The sequence below is a fragment of the Zonotrichia leucophrys genome, chromosome 3, assembly GCF_028769735.1.
Source record: "Zonotrichia leucophrys gambelii isolate GWCS_2022_RI chromosome 3, RI_Zleu_2.0, whole genome shotgun sequence".
NCBI lineage: Eukaryota > Metazoa > Chordata > Aves > Passeriformes > Passerellidae > Zonotrichia > Zonotrichia leucophrys.
Window position 1 is genome coordinate 54,299,162 of NC_088172.1, and position 22,834 is coordinate 54,321,995.

At 39.7% G+C, this 22,834-nt stretch overlaps 1 protein-coding gene across 1 annotated transcript in view; it reads right to left on the bottom strand.

The window, feature by feature from the left end:
- AIG1 (androgen induced 1) overlaps positions 1–22,834 on the bottom strand; it is a 120,043-nt gene that overhangs the window by 75,349 nt on the left and 21,860 nt on the right. Inside the window, exons 2-3 of the mRNA XM_064708276.1 lie at positions 11,215–11,370; positions 2–103 (exon numbers count right to left, since the gene is read on the bottom strand). Coding sequence (XP_064564346.1) covers positions 2–103; positions 11,215–11,370 — 258 coding nt within the window. The remainder of the gene's footprint in view (position 1; positions 104–11,214; positions 11,371–22,834) is intronic.

The following is a 22,834-nucleotide window of genomic DNA, read 5'->3' on the forward strand; positions in this document are numbered from 1 at the left end:
CCATTCCGTGATTTAGCCATGCTGGTATAAAATTATCAAGGAGCTTTGGGTAAACCAGTTCCCTGTCATAGATATAGATGCTCCAAAACATCGTCACCACAAACTAAGGAGAAAAAAAAAAAAAAAGACATTTTTAAATATATGCTTCTGAAAAATTAGTTGCATTCTTTAGATAGCAAAATGGGTCACTTAGCAAAGAATTTAGAGATAGACATGGGCATTATTGTTCTTTGACCAAATACTGTTATAATCAACAGTTTGAATCTGGATTACTCTTCGCATTCACTGAGGTTTTAACTTTTCTTCTTTTTCTCTTTCCTTAACTTTTAGCCAGGAAAAAAAATCTCATTTTTTGACTTACATGCCTGTGGCCAAATTACAAGTGAATATTAGACTTCAGTAGCAGATGTGGCACATAAGTAATGTTTCTCCACTAACAGGATAGAAAACAAATGGAAAATCAGCTAAAATATCACTTGGAATTCATACAAGATATCAATATGAAACATTCACTCCTGAACAGAAGCCTGTAAATTCATATTTGCACTTTTCTGTGTCAGCCATCAAGTCAGCTTTAAAAAAACCAAACCAAAGAACTTTTGATGACTCTGCACACAATTCACACTCAATTCTTGGTGGACTGGGATCCACAGAGAAGAGGTCCAGTATCCTGCTCATTTGTCAATATAAAATTTGGTTTGGTTCTTCTCAGAGGCTATTTACTAGGGGCCCAGAAAACAACCATTATTTCCTGTAGACTGAGGCCAGGACAAATGGATCAGATAAAGTTTACAGTAGGCTAAATTTTTGCCGAAGTGTTCACATATTCTTTCAAGTTTTCCGGATGTCTGAAATCAAAGACAATACAAACCCACAAAAATGTACAGAAATAATAGTTTTAGCTTACCTTAGCTGTGGCAAGTAAGTATTTTTCTAATTAAAACACCACTGCTTTCTTACCTTGGATTTGAGTAATAGTTTTCTAGTAATAAAAAAGGCTTATTGTTCATAGCAGTAAAACCCAATACCTGGGCCAGGAGCTTTTCAATGACCATTTACAGGGGCTCTCTAAACAGAAATGCTAAATCCAAGTTCAAAGATTGAGAGCCAAAAGATAGAACTTTCACTGAGATAGAAGGGAAGTATTCAGTTATGTCCAAACTGATGTGGCTCATGATCTTACAGATCATTTATAGGATCAGTGAAATAAACATGGGGTGAGCATAGAACATCCTACAAATCAATAGCATGTATAATAGTGTAGGCATTAAGTTATTTCATTAGCTTCTGACTTTAGAAAGTTAAAACTGAGGTTTGCAGTTAATCAATGGCACCTTGTTCCAACCACAGACATGCAGACTTCGGCCAGCCAGTTATGTGAATTACTTGAACCAGTACACTGCTCCCTCAGTGTGCATACAGTACATAGTTTCTTGGTTTCCAGCACAGTTGTCCATCTGTTACGACAGCTATCAGTGCCTGTTCAGAATAAGCTTGGACTATTTGACTAGTGCACAGAGGCCGGGAAAAAAAAATAGGTTATGATGGACAGCCTGAAAAGTATTGCAAGTGTAAAGCACCCCACAAGAAATCTCTCTTCTGGGTCAGTCCAGGCGCTGGCACAGCACTGCTCTTTACGCACCTGCTGACGCGTAAGTGCCAAGATATGAATAGCTGAACAGCAGGAAAAATGGAAGCAAAGTATCCTCTTCTCTATAGGCTTCCTAGAAGTCATGTATTATCACAGTGGGTCTCTGAGAACCTGCTAAGATCAACTGGGGCATAAAAACATGTTCTCAGGCATATGAAGACCAAGACTGATAATGTTTTTTTTCCCAAGGAAGTCTCAAAACAAGAAAAATCCACCAGGATTAGACTGAACTTTATTACACTGACTAGAACAGAGGTAGTATGTTTTGACCTGTGATTTTTGTGTAGAGCAGAATAAAACAATAGACTTTGTCAAGGAGGTAAAAAGGAAAGAGGGGACGTGCCATCTGTCCCTTAACCAAAGTCAGCCAATGGATGGAACAGGATCAGCCTAGCTGGTTGCAACCATCTGGAGCTACAGACGGCAAATGCTGCTTAGCAAAGCACTATCACAAGGCAGACATAAGGTAAAGGAAGTGTGCAAAACCAAACGTGTCACGGAACTAACCTGTCCCAGAGGATGACCTGGTATGAGACTTAACACAACATCCTGGGGAAGATCCCTTCCAGTGTCTGAACAGTTCACCTTACTCTTTACAATTAGTTCATTTGGATAAAATGAACTATAAAAATTAACTATTCTGATAAAAGGAATTATAATGAGGGCTTGTGACATAGTTACTTTGGCTGCTTCTGAATTTGTTTACTTTGATTAATAAGCAACTGTTGGTCTGGTACTTTTAAGTGCCCTCTACTATGCTTACATTTTGCCACTGGCAGACTTTTTATTTGGGCTGGGCTCTGCTAAGATCCCAGGCCATCATGTAGTGTTAGACCATGACACAAGTGAGCTGCTTCTTTACACTGCCTCTTGTAAAGTCCCAGACCTGCAGGATGAGTTTCTTATGCTTTTTTAATACACAAGGCAGCACACAGGAGAAATGAGACAACATAGGAGGTTAAACAACAAACTTTCATTCGCAAACATTAGAAAGTAAGGGTACTTGGCAAATTTTAAAGTAACATTCATTCAAAATTAAGCATTTCACAAGGCATTGGCTTAGCGAACTCTGAACCACACAACTCAAGTTACCCAGATTTTGAGAAGAAGAAAGGAGGGGAGGAAGAGAGAAATATTAAAAATCATTGCTTGAATTCCAGTGTGATTTCAGCTACTGTGAAGTCCTAGCAGTGGGCTGTGACCTCATGTGCCTATGCAACTGCTTTTATCTGCCCTCTCAGGGCATTCCCCATTTGGTGGGACTTTTGCTGTCCCAATGGTTAATAACCATTCTGGGGCTGCACTAGAGGCTTCAGGGCAGTGGGGGTGGAGCAGTGCAACAATCCACCTTTGCAGGACATGCCCTGCCCCTGTCCCTTTGGTTAAGTACACTACCCCGAGGCTCAAAACAGTGACTGAGACCAGAACAATGGGAAACAAGATCTTCTTCTTCCATGATGGCAGTAGTGGGATTCTAACCTAGCAGAGAGAGGAAGAAAAAAAAGGAGAGGAAAAAGAGGAAAGTGTACAAGAAATCATACAGAGGACAATTGCTACTTCAATAATCAAAAATAGAAGTCCAGTCAGCATAGGGATTCCAGACTATGCAAGCCTTCATCCCTCACTGTGTCAGTTCCAGAGATGGCAAGAAAGATGCAAATCAGGATCTGGAGGGGAAGAGTTCATGAAACCAGTCTTTTGGCTGCAGTGATTGGAAGAGTTCAGCAGACTGGTTGGCAATTTACTTTACTTTTGCTTGTGCTGCTTAAAACAGCATTTTCCTATAGGTGAGGCTCAGCATTTCACGTATTTCTTGCCCATTTAGTAACAATTTATTGAGGATTAGACAATTTTATAAAATAACTTTTGATACTTGCTGGACTTCTAAGTTGAGCTCCTAAATGGCCTAATGAGTCCAATTTAAGATTCTCTATTGCAGTGTAATTGCACACCTCACCAAAAAATAGAAAACTTAAGGATAAGTCAAATTTTCAACAGGCAGCCTTGCATTTTGGAGCTGATAATTTCACAAGTCCAGGTGTCATTGTAACCCAAACACATCTCCTGTATTACCACCCTTATCCCTTCCACCAATGTGGTGTTGGGGGGGTCCCCAGAGTCCATATTACAGTCAATTACCTTATTACAATGCTAGAGATCCAAATGCCAGGATAAGGGGGAATATCAGGGTGCACCATGGGAAAGTTACATCAAGTGAAAGTTCTGAGTCTGGTTGCCTCAGGGAGGTTAAAGGTACAACAAACATTCGAGCCATTTCTATCTATTTGGCATATTTTTCTAGACAGGGTCCTGGGTTCAAACCAAATACCTTCCTAACTTACTAAACCCTTCACTGGTTTCCAAATCCAAAATCCTTTCTTCTGACATCTTGACCACTTAGGACTTCTTTGCTTACAGCTGGAGAAAACTTTCCAGCTGCCGTCTCATCCGCCTCTGTCATCCCCCTTCTCTGTACGACCACGCTTCATGCATCGCTTTCCACCACCACATGTGGTTCCTCTGGCATCAAAGTACACTTCTTTCTCGGTTCAAAGTAATTCTATACCTTGTTCTGAGGAGGTAGGAAGGAGTATACAAATCTGATTTCATAATCATATGAAATCCTGTCTGAGCTTCCAAGATAAACTAGGAAGGAATCTTTTCCACCTGCTGTGGCAACCAGAGAGAAGACACAAACAGCCCAAAACAATGCTTGTGACATTTATACACATACTGCAAAACTACCAAGGCAAAACAGATAAGAATATAAATATCACAAAACATATTAAGATAAAAACATGTACAAACAGTCACTGCAGCAAAGAACTGTGTAAATCTTCAGTCCTGTTGCCGCTTCATCTTCTCACAGCCACATCTTTGTATGGAATGCTTGTAGAAGGAGAGACAAAAGAAAATGCAGTCCTACTTGGACCAGTTTTAAAAAGCAGGAATTATCCATCTGCTGTTAATTTTGTGGTTCTCTGCCATGGGCATCTTTGGTTACCTATGCATGCATGTTCAGGGGGGTCTTTAGGACCAGCAGGACTTCCCCGATAGCTGGGAGGCCTTCCAGTACTGGCTGACCAGGAAAACATATGGGGTTCTGGGGATCATCAGTCTTTTTGTTTCTGGAAGGCATGGTAGGCGTTGTGGGACAAAATGCTGTAAGTCATGGATATCCACTTACTCTCCATGGGTCACAGTGTCCCACAGCTGATCAGGCACCTTTGGATCCTGAGGTCTCAAAATCCATTTTATGAGACCATTTGTCCTTTCTACTATCCCACTGGCTTGTGGATGTGGTGTAGGGGATATGGAACACTCACAGTATCCCTTCAGTTTTTGCCCGATCCTGGACTATTCCTGCTGTGAAGTGACTGCCATTATCTGATTGCATTGATTTTGGATTAGGAAGGAAACAATCATAAATGTAATCCTTTCACAGTACTTTCCCCTATAGATCATGTCACTGCTTTAGCCTGCACCTCACTTGACACTATTTGTACGCCTATCAGCACATATTATTTTGCTCCTGATTAATTAAAAGGACCAATGCAGTTTACCTGCCAAATTTCCTTCAACTCCTTTCCCACCCTTAGGTGCAGGGGGGAAATGTGCAGGGGGTATTCCTCCAGTCTGGGTGCAGCACTGGCAGCAGACAGAAATGACTGTTTCACAAGCCCTTCAGGTGACAGGACATCCCCTACTTACCATCTCTCTTAACAGGTCTTTCATCCCAGAGTGGCCATGCTTCACATGCAGCCATTCCAACAAATGCCTCAATTTCTCTTCTTATTCTGTTTCCTTTTCCTCAGCTAAGATAGCCAATTGAGTGACAGAGTCTACTTGGTCATTTAAGATGTGGGCTGGATGATCCTCCTTCTGATGGGCTGCTACCCATCCAACTGATACCATTTTGGATCTTGCACTTTTCAGAATTTCTCCCCATTTCTCTTTCTTTCATACCAGCAGTCTTTATACCTGTGTGTGCTAATAGCCAGTCTGGGTCTGGATTAGAGGCTCCAGGGGGTGTGGTAACATCCCACCTGTGCAGGACTTGCCCTGCCCCTCTTCCTCCCTTCCTTTAGTTGTTCTGAGCCAGTACTCATTTTCTCTGGTCTCTCACACCTACGTAAGCCTCAAACAGAACTCCAGCTCTTGTGCTCATGTTGCCTTCCTTGTGGCATAATTCATCACCCCCATGGAGACAGACATTGTAGTATATTCACATGCCAGGCTGAACAGGCTGCTCATATGAAACAAAAATTTCAGAGAGCCCAATACTTTATTTTCCTTTGTTCCTAAGGCAAAATGGCACAAATGCTACCCTTCCATTTCCTCTGTAGACACACTCAAAGCTTTGAATTCAAGAAGAAAACAGGCACTAGAAATTGTTTTCTACATTTCTTTGCACAGGAGCCTCCTAAGACTGAAAGATTTGCAAAAAGAGTACTGGGTTAAACATAAAATGAAGTGACATATAGAACAGAAAAGTCCCTCATTTGCAGCTTATCCTACCTAGAATCTGTAATGATTCTATCTGTCTGTAATGATTATCTATCTATGGTCCAGTCATTATAGACCAAAGGAAACCTCAGTTTTGTCAGAAGACCTTGGAACCTGGAAATATGGAATAGCTCACTTATTACAGGCATCTGAAAGACTGCTGAACAAATACACGGTGGCAGAAAAAAAATAAGGCTGAAAACAAACTGCTGTCTTCCCACTTATGGAAGTATTCCTTGAGTGTTTGTCCTCTGTCTCTGAAGCTTCAGAGGACACGAGCACAGCATGTGGCCCTGTCAAGGGAAAAGTTTTAAAGGACAAGTTGGGAAATGGATAGTTATTCAAAAGAGAAATCAAGTGGCTTTGTGAAAACACTACAAATGGAAGCAAAGAGAAACTAAGAGAGTAAAGCCAACAAAAAGAATTTTACAATTCACACTTTTACATGAGTCCAACCAAGAAATATTATGCAAATGAAAAACGAACCCAGTGGAACTTTATTTTCCTACACTATGTGTTTTTGGTTTTGGCTCGGCTGCACAGTTCAGTCATTTCCTGGATGGCTAATGACAAAGAAAAAAAACCCCAACCCTTGTGACCCTGAGACAATTTGTTATAAGTACAATTAAAGGTAAGCTTTCCTATCTCCCAAGATACTTGTGGTTAACTGTGGGTATAAATATGTTGTTTGTGAACTTCTTTAACAGTTAGAGATATTACATCTAGAAGAAAAGTGGTGTTGAAGGCAGACCACAGTAGGTACAACTTGGCATGGTACTGTCTTTAGGTGGGATTGAGAGCTAGCACAATACACCAAAGGGATTTGAAAAGCACCAGTGACAGGAATCACAAGGAGTGGGGGAAAAGCCCAGGGAAAACCACTCTCAGAGAGTAGACTTCAGGGGGCAACTGGACCACTGCTCACTAATTATCCCATCACAAGTCATCTTGTCACAACAGATGAGGGTAAAATCTAGAAGAGAGATTTTTGCATGGTTGAGTCAGTTATGGAAATAAAATTATGCTATAGTCTGGTCAAGTAACGAGGTAACTAGAAAACTGCAGCAAATGCCTACACATCTTCTCTTGGCATAAGATCACAGATCAACATAACTGATGATCCTCAGAAGGCTGATCAACTTTCCTTTGACTCCACTACACAGAGAAACATGAAATAATAAAGCATGCCTGATTTTCTCTCCTTTGTATCACAGGTTTTTAAGCCCATAAAAGTATAACAGAAAAAATGAGGTAATTCTGGTCAGTTTAGACTCTGATTCAAACATAGCTGTTGATGCTACATGATATAAAATGTCTGTGGTAGAGTTTGTGATTTTCTAGGCAGCAATCTCTCTTTTGATATGTAACAAGATCAATTTTTATTCTTCCTATCTTTAATAAACACAGTCTTAAACAACCAGAAATGCCTGATTTATCTCTTCTTCCTTTTGTTCAGTACAAATTACAAGAAACATATTGATAAAACCAAAACACTAATTAAGCATAGAAACATGGCAACTTAATTATTTATGTCAAACAAATAGAAAAAAAAGTAGGGATAAGCTAAACCACTGGTGTAATGTCTGACTTTTAAGCATGTCTCACATCACTCTAGCAGTGTAAATTACTCTCAATATATATCTCCTTTACACAGATAAAAGATAGCAAGTCCAAGTAATTACAGATAAAAATTGGTAATGAACTTCTAAAATGCCTATGCAAGCAATTTTCTTCAGTGGATACCTCCTAGTCTCTTAGGCATTTGAATAGTATTGCAGGTTTATAATGAACTATAAAAGGGCTATGAAGTGTTGCCCATAGACTTTTTGTGGTGTAAGGCTTTACTGCACAGAAAATTAATCTGCTGACTTCTGATTTGATTCTCTGAAGAGTCATGTTACAAAAAGCAACAACAGGTAAATAGTAGCCATTACGTCCTTAGAAGAGGTTTATGTTTATTTCTTAACTCTCCTGTGAAATATAGGTTGGCAATTCAATTTTATCAGTCCCTGGAGATACACAATGCATATCACAACACTGGAGAGATGTGATTTGCTGCACAGATTTTTCAGGCTTTGATTTGTTTGCAAGATTTACTTTGTTGTGAAGCTACAAAAGGAGATTATTTACCCTTGGGCTGTTCTTTCCCTCCTTTGGAAGGTGGGAAGAAGCTGGTGGTCAGATTTCCCAGATGGTTTGTATGCTTAGTTTCTCAGGAAGTCTTAAAAATGAAGAACTTGGTTACATTTTTTTTTCTCACATCACTGTTTAACTTGTGAGTGGATACCCCTTTTCTCATCTGTTTTTCAGAACAAGTCATCTCAAGGGCTCCAGTCAGCAGGAAATATAGAAAAAAAAAGTGGTGAATTGCTCTTGAAAAGCTGCGGTTATTAGGCTTTAAATGCTCCCCTAGTATTTGCATTATTGCCTAAACATGTCTTGTGCAAAACACTGAGCAATAAAAATAATTTAGATGTTAAGGTAACTGACAAATACTTAAGCATGATCACTAATGTTACATTAGAAACCCAACAAAGATTTTATTCACATCTGCCCAGTTTTTATGTGTGAAGGTTCCCTTGTGTCCCTACTGGAAACCACTGAGAAGCTCCATGGAGAGCTAGGTGGGTGAGTCTCAAGGAAAGAAAGTTTGCATTTACAATCATTTTCTTTTTCTTTTTTCCTTTTTTTTTTTTCTGTAGTGAGGAAGCTGTTAAAAGAATATGAGAAACAAGGGAACTTTTAACTTTTTTTTCTGCAGACACTCTGGTGTTTAATACCTTCCTTCTAATGAGAACTTCCATCATAGCAAAACTTCACTATTTTCTTCTACATAAATAGCTCTTTGGATGACAACATCAGCCTTAGATGTTTGCTACTTTTGCGCCCTGCACTCTTTCTATCTGTAATTCCACCAAAGCAGAGCCTGCAGTGCCTAGCAATCTCTCAGGCACTGGCCAGGCTCTGGCAAGGGGCAGCTGCAGTGTGGTGAGATCTGCTGCTGGTGAGGATCAGGTTTCAGGAAGGAGCTGAGACCAACGTAAAGTCAGGAGGTGCTGCTGTTTGTCTCTCAGTAGCCAGTAGAAGAAATGGCAATGAAAACAACCTTTTTAGGATTTCTTAGTAAGAGGTAAAGTGGTAAACAATTGTTCCCCCTCGGCACACAAAGGTAACACTTGGAAATGGAGCATATCTGTGCAATGAGCATAGAAATTCCTTACTATGTTTGTTTAAGACACAAGTTGTTCTAATATGAAACCCTTGGGAAAGCAGCTATCTCCAGATATGTGACACATCTCTTGGGAATTGCTAGTTTGTCAACGTTGCAACAACACCTGTAGTGCAAGCAGTGGCTAACTGGGAGTCTTTGTGTACTGAGAAACATGGCCTGCCTCAGAATTGCCAAGACAAAGTGAAGCTGAAATTCTCCAAGATCTTGAGAAGTTTCAAGGTCAAGAGCATTGCAGGAGTGGAGGAGCACAGACAACAGTATGAGCTAAAACAGTGGCAGGAAAGAATTCCTGAATCCTGACAGGTGTGAGAGACCCAAGGAGGGTGTGCTTTGATGCATGTGAAGGAGTGCACTTTTAGAGTGAAAAAGGCACTTAAAATAGTTAAACACGGACAAATAGTGGGAAGTTGGTCTCCTTTTTCACTTCTACTATCAACACAGGAAAAGCATCTGTTGCTACTCACAATCACAATCACAACTACTTCTAACTCCCCATCTCCCTTAAAAACACAAACGCAACATAAATCTCTGCACCCATAAAATGCATATTTGCAAACTTGTCTGTGGACAAATTTTCTACTAGCTGTATTACCTGATCCAGTCTCCTCTACCATTGCTGGAAAACTGCAGTCTGCTACCCCAACATGAATTGTGGCAGCTCCCAAAAGGCAGCCCAGCAAGTATGATAAAGGAAGGCTACCAGCTGGGTTTTTATTAAAGAAGTACCTGCAGTGTTTCACATATGTTTTGCCTTTTGTAACTCTGCAAAAGCATTCTCCATGTATTGTGAAATTCCACATAAATGGTGAAATGAAATTCTAATGAAGCATCACTGAATATATGAAATTATAAGTGATAGATTGATATGTTAGCTGCTGTTAACTGACAGAAAGTGATCAGCTGTTGTGAAAGTACAGCTTTAAAGACCTCATACAGCTTTCTAATAGTCCATGAAAAAAAATCTGCTTCTAGTGAATTTATTTTGAGCTACTGTACAATGAAATAAGAAAAAGAGAATTAAAGATTGATCCTGAATTACAATAAAAGCAATAACTTAAACAGAATGTTCACAAATTTTTGCATTGCAGCCTAAGCTTGGGACTAGATGGACATAAATGACACTTCCATGTAAAAACTCATAAAATTTTGGATTTTAGCAGCTTTATTAGCTATGTAAAGACAATGAACACCTCTTGCCATTGAAAGTGATGTGCAATGCCCCCGCAGAGCAAGATCTGATCCAAAGAATATTTTTCTTATTTTAAAAGACATGTCAATCCCACATTTTCACATACCTTCTGTGTCCTTTTTAACATTACTAACAAAACCCCTTTTTTCTACCTCCATTATTCTGCCAGCTCCGAATCCCTTGTGGAATTAACAAAGAGCAACCTGGAATTTGGTTCTCTTCTTGCCCATGTGAAAATGTCTTACAGCCCAGATTCCCTCAGGTCATTATGGTGTAAAACATGCCACAGTCAGCACTTTCACTTCTCCTGATGATGACATGTGGAGCAGAAAAAGTCCAAATTGAATCTCAAGATGCTGCTGGTACAATACACATATAAAATTACTTGTACAATCAAGCTCCTATTGTAGCATGGCTTTTTTATAACAAAACAAAAATTATTTCAGCAACACACTGTATATTTTGTTCCCTTACACCTGTGAAAAATAGGAGAGTAGTAAAATCATCTCTCCCATTTTCACCTTTCTGCGTAGTCTTTCATATAGTGATGGGAAAACTTTTCAAGAAGACAACATTCAGTAAGTAACACTGTTCACCCAGCTAGCAAAGACATGCACAGATTAACACTGTACTTACCACTCCCACAGGGAAAGCTAGAACAGCCATCACCCAGTCACGGAGGGAAATGAGTTTTTTCAGTTGCCTCTCTTGCTCTTGACTGTCATTCCCTCTAGTGAGAAGACTGGACAGGTCAGTCAAGACGCAAATCCCAAAAAAGACAGCCTGGATAACCTGCACAGAAGGGAAACACACTCTTGAACACATCTTAATCTTTCTGTGCTCCTTCTCCCATTTCTTCCTCTCTTGAACAGAGATGACCAGCCCTTCGGCAGAGGGCAGGTCAGACACAGGCATGCATGAGGAGTATTGCCACAGAACTGACATGGGGAGTGGGAATACATCAGTCTCTTAAATATGGATAGAGTTTATTCACATAAAAGCCATGTGTGCTTCAAAGTGGTGCATCTATAGGGGGAATCCATGTGAGTGGAAGGACCATTCCAGAGGTGGCTTTCCACCCTCAGCTCAGATATGTGTCACCTGCTGGGAACTGAACTGCAGCCACCCCTTCCTGTATCACTCCATACAGCTCATCCCCAAAGCAATTGCCTCTGAGGCAGAAAAGTGAGGAATGCTCCCTGTGAGAAGAGAAAGAAACAGAAAGGAGTGTTTCCTTCCCTTGTGACAGGAGGTCTCTCTTGGAGATTCTGCCTGTCTCAGACACTCCATCTAAAGGCAAAGGAAGTGCCTGAGACTTCCTGACAGACACAGCACATGGCCCAGGTGTCAGCAAATCTATCTCTACTTCATCTCAGGTAGTGATGATAGAACGAGAAAGCTGCACGAGTTATTCACTTACTTTTCCTGATGGCAGTCTGTAATTTTTTTTTTTTCAAATTTTCCTTTTTTGCATTTACGTATTTGTGTGCAATATAAGATTACCTGTGATATTAAATCATTAGTTTAATCATCTGAACCCACTGATTTGGTAAAACTTGACTCAATCTTAATGTGATCACTGAGTTTTTCTCCCTTAATTGGCTTAGTAAAACTGTAATAAGTTAGCTCAGGAATGCTCTTGCCTGAGGACTTGCACATCCTTTCTAGTACAGTTCAGAGGAAGTGCATGCAGCTTGTTTACTCCCCAAACTGGAAGCCCAGGTCACAAACCCACACACATCAGGTAATCTCAGGTAAGAAATTAACCAAACATGGGCTTGGTTCCCAAATTAGACAGTGATTAGTCAAAAACATAAACACATGTATGCTTAGAATTCATACTTCATGTATTTTAAAGCAAGCATGGAGTTTAGAAGTCTTACTGTAAACTAAGTGTTCCACTGACCAAGCAGAAGATTACTCATAAGAAATAAGAATAGCATATACCCAAATGCTGCAAAATACAATTTATTATTTGCATAGATCTTTGCAGCATTTACACTACAGTAAGGCAAGACATGCAGGCAGGAAGGATGGACAGAGAGAAATACCAAACAGATGTTGGCTACCAGGAAGAAATCCAGAGATTTGTAATGATTGGATGGATTAAAGTACACTTCCTTCCTCAACAATCTTTATAGGACCCAAACACGTGTAAATTCTGGCTGTAAAACTGAGAATGACAAACACTCAAATGGCCCCTGGATCTGCTTGCAATTCTGTGGCCGTTGCTTTCTCCTCTCCAGGCTGTAGCTACACAGAATTCGCTTGATAAATAGATGAAGCAACATTACAAAACATTCCCTGAAGCTGTGTGATGTGACAGACTACTAGTGCTAGAGCTGTATATTGCACTAGAAAGAGATATTACTTTTTCAAATGACTGCTTGGAAAAGTTACAATCTTCCACATAATTTTTGAAAAGCCTTTTAAATGTAAGTTGGGGCTTCTTGGAGCTACTAAGAACTCCTAATGCACTTTTTCATATTATTTGTTTGAAACAAGTACTTAGTAGAAAAAAAATCTTCCCATACTCAGCCCTGTTTTCCACCAAACAGATGGCCTATTTGGAGAGCTGAAATAGAAGAACTAATTATGCATTTGCTTGACTTATGAGGAGATATTATACCATCTACTATTCACTCAAGAGTGTGAATGCCAAACAAGACGGAGATGGGAAAAAAGTATAGCTAACAGTAATGAGATCAATCTGGGTGTTAAAAAGTTTAGGCTGAGTACCAGGAAATATTTCCTAACAGCTCCGTCAGACCATGAAATAGTTTCTCAGAGGAAGTGGTGGAAGCCTCATGGCTTGAGTCACTCAAACCAATATTGGACAAAACACTCAATAATGTACTGCAGGGAACAGCATTATGCTGGCAGAGTTTGGAAGAGTGACTAATGGATTGTTTGCAGCTCTAACTACAATTCCCTGAAATGGTCCCTCTCCAAAGAAACACAGACTCAAACAATCACACACCCACTTTCCAAGGGAATTGAGATTGTACATCCACTAATCAATCACAAACAGAGCAACTTCCCTCCCTATTATCCTCTTATGAACACAGAGCTTCCAGAGAAAATGTAATGATATCATTGGGAATGAAATCCCAATTAGGAGTGACAACCCCTGAAGGGAAATACCCAAAGATTTCAGAGGGTAGGTATGAAGCAGACTACTCTACAAAAACATTAACAAATAAAAATCCATATAGGAAAGAGAAAATTACATCCTCATTGAGAACATTCAGAGCAAATGAAAAACTTGTACAATGTTCAAGGAGGAACAGTTACAGCTTAGTCATACAAATAATGTACATACATGCACTCCATTCATTCTACTTCCTTTGCTTTCTAGACTGCACAAGAAAACTCTTCTGACACCTATCAACACCTGGGATTAGAGTTAGGACCTCCAGAGCTGCACAAGTCTCAGCAACATTAATTAAACAGAATCAGTGATGATTTACATCCTTTGTGGGTCTGGCATAGGAAAAGCACAGCGTGCAGCTACTGGTGTTTTTTGGTATGAAATAAAGTTTTAAAGCCCATGCTCCTCAGTATGAATGCTGTCTAACAAATATGAAAAAAGCACAGCAAGGAAACAGAAACTCCCTCTAAACAACGTTCTCCAAGGTGCCCTGGTGTTACCTCAGATTTCAAAAGAAAAAATTATTATGAAAATTTATTTTTATTATTTTGAAAATTTGCAAGTGGTAAATCTACACATGAAACATCCTCAAGCTGTTTAACACAGCTGACTTTTTTCCCCTTGGAAATGTAAGCAAGAACAGTATTTCAGAGGAAATACTTTCCACTTTTGCCTCTAACAAGAGCTTGAAGGAAAACAGTGATTTAGAAAATGACAAATTTGACAGAAAACAGACAGAGCTTCCCTGTACCATGTAACAGTATAGATAAATAGTATAGATAGAATCAGAAACTTATGAGCAGAGTATGCAATCCCAAGAAAATAACTGAACAGGTATAAAATACTGCTGATCCTTTTTCTCCTAGAAGCCTAAAGGGGCCACTGCTACTGGAGTTGATACTACAGTACCTTTAAACTGTGATAATGTAATGACAAGTAATAACAATGGCCATGTAAAGGATGTCAGTAAACAAAACTCAGAGCAGAGAAAACACTTGATAAGTCGCTGCAGGTGAAAAACAGCTATAAACATAAGATGAAACCAAGCAGCACAGAAACCTTCTCAAACAGTGAGATGTGTTGAACTACATGGAATAAACTAATTGTATGTGTCTAACTACTAAAAGAAAATAAAAACTTGCTTCAGTAAGACAGTTTTTTCACAAGGACTGCAGCTAATGACCTCCTCATACTACCCCTAATTTGACTTCTTAAGAGTCAAACAGAAAACCTATTTCCTCATAAATCTATATCCAGGGCATGGAGACCCCCTTCTCCCCCATGCCATGAAGTTCCATAGTGTGGACAAGATCTCTTGAGATTATGAAAATTCTGTTACTAGTCTTAACAAGGCAGAAAATCCCTCATTAAATTCACTGAATCTGGAATTTCATTCTCTTTCAAGTTCACTCTCATAATCAGAAGCACTCCTTTGAGCTCTGGGCAGAACTGGAAAAGTCTCTGCAAGCACTAATACCATTCAAGGGTAATTATTCCTCTGCCTACCTGTGATTATGAAAAACCACTGTCCTTAAAAACACTTATCATTTTAGAGATTAACACCACTTACCTCATGACCTTCCATGAAATAAGGCTTCACTCTAGGCTGACAGAAAGACAGCACTGCCAGAATAAAACATGGGAGCGACAGTCACAAAATCCGCAAGAAGTAACAAAAAAGCACTAAGTAACCAAACATAACCCATACGATAAGATGACTAATTCACAGAAGGGTGTCAGGGAAGCCCTACTGATCCATGGGGGCAGGGACTGACACGGGGCAGTCAGGGCACATCCCATCCCCAGCCAGGAGCCAGGCAGCCAATGGCACAGGGGCAGTCCCAGCCTCAGGGCATCCGGCACCCCCCTTGGGACAGGCCATCCAGCTCACAGTGGGGGAACAGGCATAACCTGACCCATCAAACCACTCAGGCTTGAGACACATGTTGTATTTCCACAAGAAGATGGAAGTTCAGCTCTACCAGCATGCAAAATCAAATTGCTCAAAGTTGTAGTTTTTCTTGTATTTCAGGTTTTACAATCTGTCAAATAAAGAACATGGTCTGATTTTTCTCTTCAAACAAAAGAAAATTATTTATAACCTTGGAGTATCTAATACTGCTCACCGTCACCTTAGCTTTAATTTCTCCAGCCTCTAGACACCATCACTTGCTGTAACAAATGTACTATGCTTCAGCAATTAAGATGACTGTTTCAGGTGGTGTTGAGTATTTGGGCAGGCACCTATGGACAGCCTGCATCCTTAACAACAGCTCGGTTATCTGTACTTGCAACATACAGAGGAAGTCCAGGATGAGAGATGGAGAATAACAAGATATTTTTAATAGAAAATGCTTCAAATGAAGTCATGGGTTGTAGCTGCTTAATAAATGTTACTGTTCTTGATTGTATGGAACTACTGATTGTTGTTGCCCATTGTCATTCCACCACTACCCACAGGCACACTGCTTTATTCTTCTCACTTCTCTTGTCGCTGTATCTTTATCAGTTATGACAGAAAGCAGAAGCTGGACAACATTACAACATGAAGTCTTTGTATAAGAGATGCCATAGACTTCAGATAAGAAAAAGGCAGATCTTTGTGTCTACAGAGAAATTAAAGAGAGACAAAGGAGAAAAACGCAAGAACCAAGAGCATTTAAATACTAAAGTTAGTATTTAACTATACACTGTAAATAGATCTAATACATCTAACCACAAAATTTACAATTAATTAGGGTGCAAGAACCATGAAAAAGTACAGTGTGCTACTCAGAATCATTATTTCTGTGCAAGGAATAGGGAAAAGTACTCGCATTTCAAAGGTCAGAAGTAAAAAAGAAGCATCACCCCAGAAGATTCATTGACAGTAAGCTGAGGCCAACAGGCAAGCTTATATCGCAACTTTTTTCCATACCAGCTGCAAGTGCCATGGTTGTTTTAGGTTGCTTTGTTTCTTAAACAGGTTTCAACATCATAGGTCACTTCAATACAGAAAAGGATGAGCCCCTGGCCCATCAAAAGCTAGTAGTCTCAGAAAACAAATACGTCATATACAGAAGAAAAGTAACAGACAAGGCAACGAAAACAGAATAAGCCAAAGGAATAGTTAACACAAATGCCATCTATTTTACTTTGAGTTGTTTACTGGTTAGGAACCTTAAAGTATTTCTCCTATCCCTCCTTTCTCTTTTATTTACACATATTAGAACTAAAAACTAAACTAGTAAAACATGACATTTCTATCAGAAGAGACATTAGAACCTCAGTAACTGGATAAAGGGACAGCCTTATAAATGTCCAGCACTGTCCTCATCCAAGCTAATGACTCATGTCTCCCTTTGCAGCCTTCTGGGAGGGGACGGCTCTTGTACCCAGCATGTTGCAAATGAAGACTAGTCCTTAGTAGGAAATTTACCTTCATTTTCATGTTTGGTCATAAAATATGAATCAGCTTATAAAACATGCCTAATCCCTTACTGCATTCTGTAAGTCCAGGGACTCCTTTAAATGTAATCCTTTACATTCTACATAACCTCCTGTGATCTCTTTCTTTGAAGCCCACCAGCATTGTCCAAATATAACCAAAGATGGGTTTTTAAACCACTGAGATTATATAGATATACAAAAGAATAAAATCAACTAAGACATGAATATGCATAGAAGAAAAAATTGTTTGACTCTTGGGTCTAGTTTTTATAGGTACTACACTGTTCAACTCCTAGTGATTAAGCACCTATTATGAAGGTGTGGAACGGGGACCAAGCTGTGTAAGATAACAAGATCTTGTGTTTCCTTGACAAGAGATGCCTTTTAAATTATGTCTGTTGGAATACAAGATGTGTTTTAATCTGGACAGACAAAAAAGCAGCTCAACAGGCTCTTCCTTTGTCTTTTCATCTTCCCTCCTCTTAACCCAGGAAAATCCCTTACTCTGTTACTCTTACTGGAAAGGTTAACTTAGACCATTCAGTTTTAACATGATTCTTGACTGTCTTGTAAAATTTGAAATAATGTATTTGTGCTAACATAGTTTTAAAGCAGTTTTTATAATACTTTAAGTACTTCTGTAAGGACAAATATTCCTTACAGCAAATTAAACCGAAATTCGGTACACTAGCAAAAAAATTTGGAAATGTTATAGTCTTCGACAGCAACAGAAGCATCTTTACTCTTTTTACATGGGTGCAATACCACCAGGAAAAAAAATCCATAGTGGACAACTGAGGAATTCATTTTTAAGTGCTACTCTATCTCAGCTGAGTTGCATAGATGACATTTCTAACATGATCTCTGCATGACAGAGTGTATGCCATCTGGCTCAGAAGTGCTAGCAGCCTGCAATCCACTGCACATATCCAATGAAGAGATGGAATGGACAATGTACTAAAGAAATAGGAATAAGAATTTGAACAGATGCTGAGAAAGTACTACATTTTCTCAAATCCTTTGCAACTATATCAGCTGTGTCATTCCTCTCCAACATCATGTCAGTTTTTTTCTTAGATGTTCATATATCTTACTTTGATCTTGGCTAATACACTCAAAGAAGCATGAAGCTTATTGTTGCAGTACTTAAGAAATTATTATTCTATTTTTATCTTTATCTTTTTAATTGTTTTGACTAAACTCATTTTCTAATAATCCCCATCTTCTTCCTTGCTCTCTTACACTGTCTATAGAAAAGCTGCCATTACTACTTATTGTATCCTGCTTATAAGACAGTGTAATTTCATTAAATTTATATAATCCATTCAGCAAACATGTATAATACAGTTTATTCAGAATAGATTATCATTTTATTAAGTTATATATTTTATGTTTTTCTTTAGTAAAGCTTAATCCTATTAGGATTATACACTGCTCAGAAGGTTATGTCATTATTTTGGCATAAAGGATCATTTTACACATTTTAGTATGATTGGTACACTCTCTGCAGTAGAGCCCTTGCAGTTAAGACAGGAAAAGCAGCCCTCTAGACAATGTTTGGGACAGCTAGCTAAGAAGGTAAGACTTGTTCTACAGCTGTCTGTGCTAAAATGAGCTTTAGGATAGGGTTTCCCATGGCTGGAAAGCCCCAAGCAGTTTGTAAATTAGATACCCCCAAAAAGAAACTGCATTTTATTAAGTACAAAACTTTATTTAAAAAATGGTTTGCTCAAAACCCCAGAAACTTCTGCCTTGCACCAAATTTTTCATGTTTAGAAATACAGTTTGAATACCACTACAGGGAAGCAATTTTGACTAATTAAAGAGTAACTGATTTTGCTTTTAATTTCTTCCCTTTTTAATGAATAAGGGCCTTCTAAACTCCTGAATTTAGATAAGGCCATTACAAATGTATCTCAGCAACATGGGGACAGATCTGGAAATGCAAATGGAAAAGTCACTACAATCTTCTGAGACACAGCCACCTCACTGCTGTCCTACTGTAGCTTAGGAAATAAAAGGTTTTAAAGGTTTGTTTCCTGAGCACTGTGAAAATAGTAATGAATGATTCCACACATCAGTCCAGAAAGACAGGCTTTACATGATATGCATCTAAGTTGGGCAATTCTCCTTCTCTCCAGGGAAGGTAAGGGAAGGAGACACTGAGGGCTTTATCCCACTTTGTCATTCATCCAACAATACACAAATAAGTCAGTTGCAAACTCATATTGCGGAAAACAGCTCAAATCTCTGATCAGGCTCATCTTCAGCTTTTGCTTAAACTCTTCTTCCTTTGCACACTGCTGCAGCAGCTGAAGCATAACTTATGACAGGTAAAGTATATTCATAAATAAAGTTATTACTAAGATAAGGATTTTCTGCAATTTAGACCACAGCAAAGGATGCTGCTATTCAAGCTCCACTTGAAGAAAAGACAGGACATAATTTTGAACATAATTATAAAGCATGTGGTTCAATGAAAGGTGATCTAACATGTTATACTGTCCTTACAAACAAGACTGTTCTTTACACAGCACTCCAAGGAAGCCACTGTTCTAAAGAGTTGCATTTTGGGAGAAAAAAAAATCTCATTATCTCACATCTCTAAAGAAACCATGGGAAAACCCCTGATATAAACTAACTGCATTTAAATTAAAAGTACAAGCGGGGGTTAAGCGTTCACTAGGTGTGTGGCATTCCAACCACAGATGATAACACTTCCCTGCTTTCATTGTCTTTCTTATGAATCAATCTCAGAGGAAATGAAGGATTTGTTTCCTGACTGTTGGTGGTGAAAGCAAGGCAGGGAGAAGTGAGCTGGCCAAGGCAGCAAGGCACTCCAGGGGTGAACTCAGGTGTCCTGACCCCTAGGCAGTTCTCCAGGCTTGTATCAAGGTTATTTTCCACACACCTACACTCACTCTTATAGAAACAGCCATTTCCAATGCACACATTTCATTCCTTTCAAATGCAGCCATACTTCGGTATGTATGTACTAATAGTGTAAATCTAAATATTTCTCCTCTTATGTAGCTCACAGTGATCAGAGTTTTTAAAGACCTTCTTTAGTGCACTGTGTCTTTAATAGTTAGATACCATAATTCTGACCAGCTGATCTACTTCTGCCAAAAAACTAGTTACCAAGGTGTCTAATACCTTTGGAGATCTTGTCCATTATACCATGCCCAACTTCACTGCTCTTACATCATATTTCATACAGCAAATATTGATTTTGAACAACACTAGGGGTAAATACGTATTTTTAATTTTTCCTCTTGTTTTGCTCCATATGAGTAAGTTTGATGCACTGCAATGTCAACGTGGTGTACACTTGGCTTCTCAGCATGCCTGTAGGACAGATCAAAGAGCAGAAGCAGCACAACAACCTCATCTGCTACCTGGAGACTGTCTTTGGAGAGAGTGGTCTGAAAAAAAAATCAGCACAGAACCATATCTTTCCTTATTTGCCCATGAACAGACACAGCTCAAACCTGTCCCACTCTTTCTTACTGTAACAAACTTTAACTGTTTCTTGAATTTCCAAACTAACCTTTCAGACATATCTGTTTATTGTACTTCTGGCTTACTCACTACTTTACGTTTCATTTGCAAAAAAAAAAAGAGATTAACTATATGGAAGTTTAAATTTACATCTCCTTACATATTAGGGGAAGCCACTTTATGACAACTACCAGATAATAAACCAGGTTCCAAACCCATGAGATTTAGATATTCTCCATCAGCAATTAATATCTTTTTCAGTCAGTAAGCACGACAAGTTCAACAATAGGCTGCTCTTTCTTCTCGAAGAAACAGAAGGCTCAAACAACACCTGTAGCAGCAGGTAAATCACTCCAGTAAAGAAAGCTTTGCTGAAGCTTAGTTCTGGTAGCAGTGAGCAAGGTGGTTTTAATTTTCCATGGCAGGAAAAGCACTTTGTAGTAGCTTGTAAATATGGCAGCCTGGCATGGAAAAAAAAAAAGGCATTTGTGCCTACCAAAGAACACAGCCTATTAGTCAGCAGAGCAGGACACACCAGGAAATCATCAAGCATCAACTGGCCACTGCAAAACTCCTGGTCTTCCCAACACTCCTGCCTCCATGCTCCGGGTGGGTACATGCACGTGCGCTCCCAATTAGCACAGCAGCTGTAATTGTCATGCGGCTGGGGACAAGGGCTGTGCCCCTGCACATGCTGGGCGTGCTGAGTCACCAGAGGAACTCCCTGGGCAGTCCCGGGAACTCCCCAGCTAGTTTCTGTACAGATGAGATCATTGATTGATAGCTACTGGAACCCGCCCCGGGCAGTCCCAGCTCCACCAGAGGTCTGAGGCATCGATAAAAGAACTCCACAGGCAGTCCCAGCACATGTTAACAAGATAATCAACTGCGTGTCAGAGACGGGGGAGGCAGGGAGTTCCCAGCAGCCCTGGGAACAACCCAGGCAGATCCTGCTTTGCTCATATGATGTAAACGGTGAACAAATGGACACTCTTTATCTATTGAGATATGTATATCATTGAACCAGACAACTTTTTGCACACAGATGAGATGATTTTAACTAGAAACTCATCATGTATACACTGCAGTGTTGACAAGGGGCTGCACGCGCCAGCTGAAGCAAACCAGGGTTTCATTCTCATCCAAATGAGCTGAAAATGCTGCCACGAGGATACTTGTGATGGAGTCTCCTATCATCACCTGGTGAGAAACTGGCCTTACTGTCACAACAGTGACAACAGCAACACAGCATTGTTAGCTAACATGTAAACCAATGTGAGTATAACATGAATCAGACCAGTTTCTTAAGAAAATGAGTCTACCACCACATAAACTGGCCACAGTGAAATGCCACACAGATTTAAAACTTTATCTTAGAGTACAAGAACATTAGTCCAAGTAAATGCACCTGGTGTTACTGTCTGATTTTATGTAAGGTACCTCTAATTCCAACTTGCAGAATACATACTCTTTCCCAAAACACTTTGTAAATAAATACTTTACAGTATTCTGCCCAGTTCTTCACAATACAAAAAACCAGCTGGTTACCCAGATAATGTTTATAAACGTTGGAGGCTTTTAGGCCACGCCCAATTGTTGATAATCTGGCAGTAGCCCATTGCAGCACCAGGCCCAGACACGCCTGCAATAGAACAAGAACCTCTGCAGTCCAGGCCACCTGTAACCACTCAACAAGGAACTTCCCACCGGAGTCCCGGAGCAGAGCTGCTGAGCAGCCCCTATCAGCATGCCCATCTTGAGACATTCATTTCTGACTAACAGCGAGACTGGGTCACATTCAACCTCTAGCTGTGAATCAGCCAGGAATCCTGGCTCAGAGATGTGTTACAAATTTTATATGAAACAGCCTGACCAGGGCATTGGATCCTTCCTTCCACGTCATGAACTCAAGGCCAACTACTCAATGCAGAGTTGAGCTGTATCCACCTGGACTTTGAGCACCATAAGGGGCTGTTCTGTTTACACTCAGCAAAGCTAGGTTTGGATTATGCCTGTACCCACCAGAGGTTCAGGTGCAACACTGCACAGTGTTTTTAGATACCTGGCTAAAGTGGAAAGCACAGCTCTCACACAAAACTAATTTCCAAGGAGCAGACCATAAAGTGAGATGAAAATAAAGCAACAATGAACTGGATATAGTAAGGTAAAGAAGTA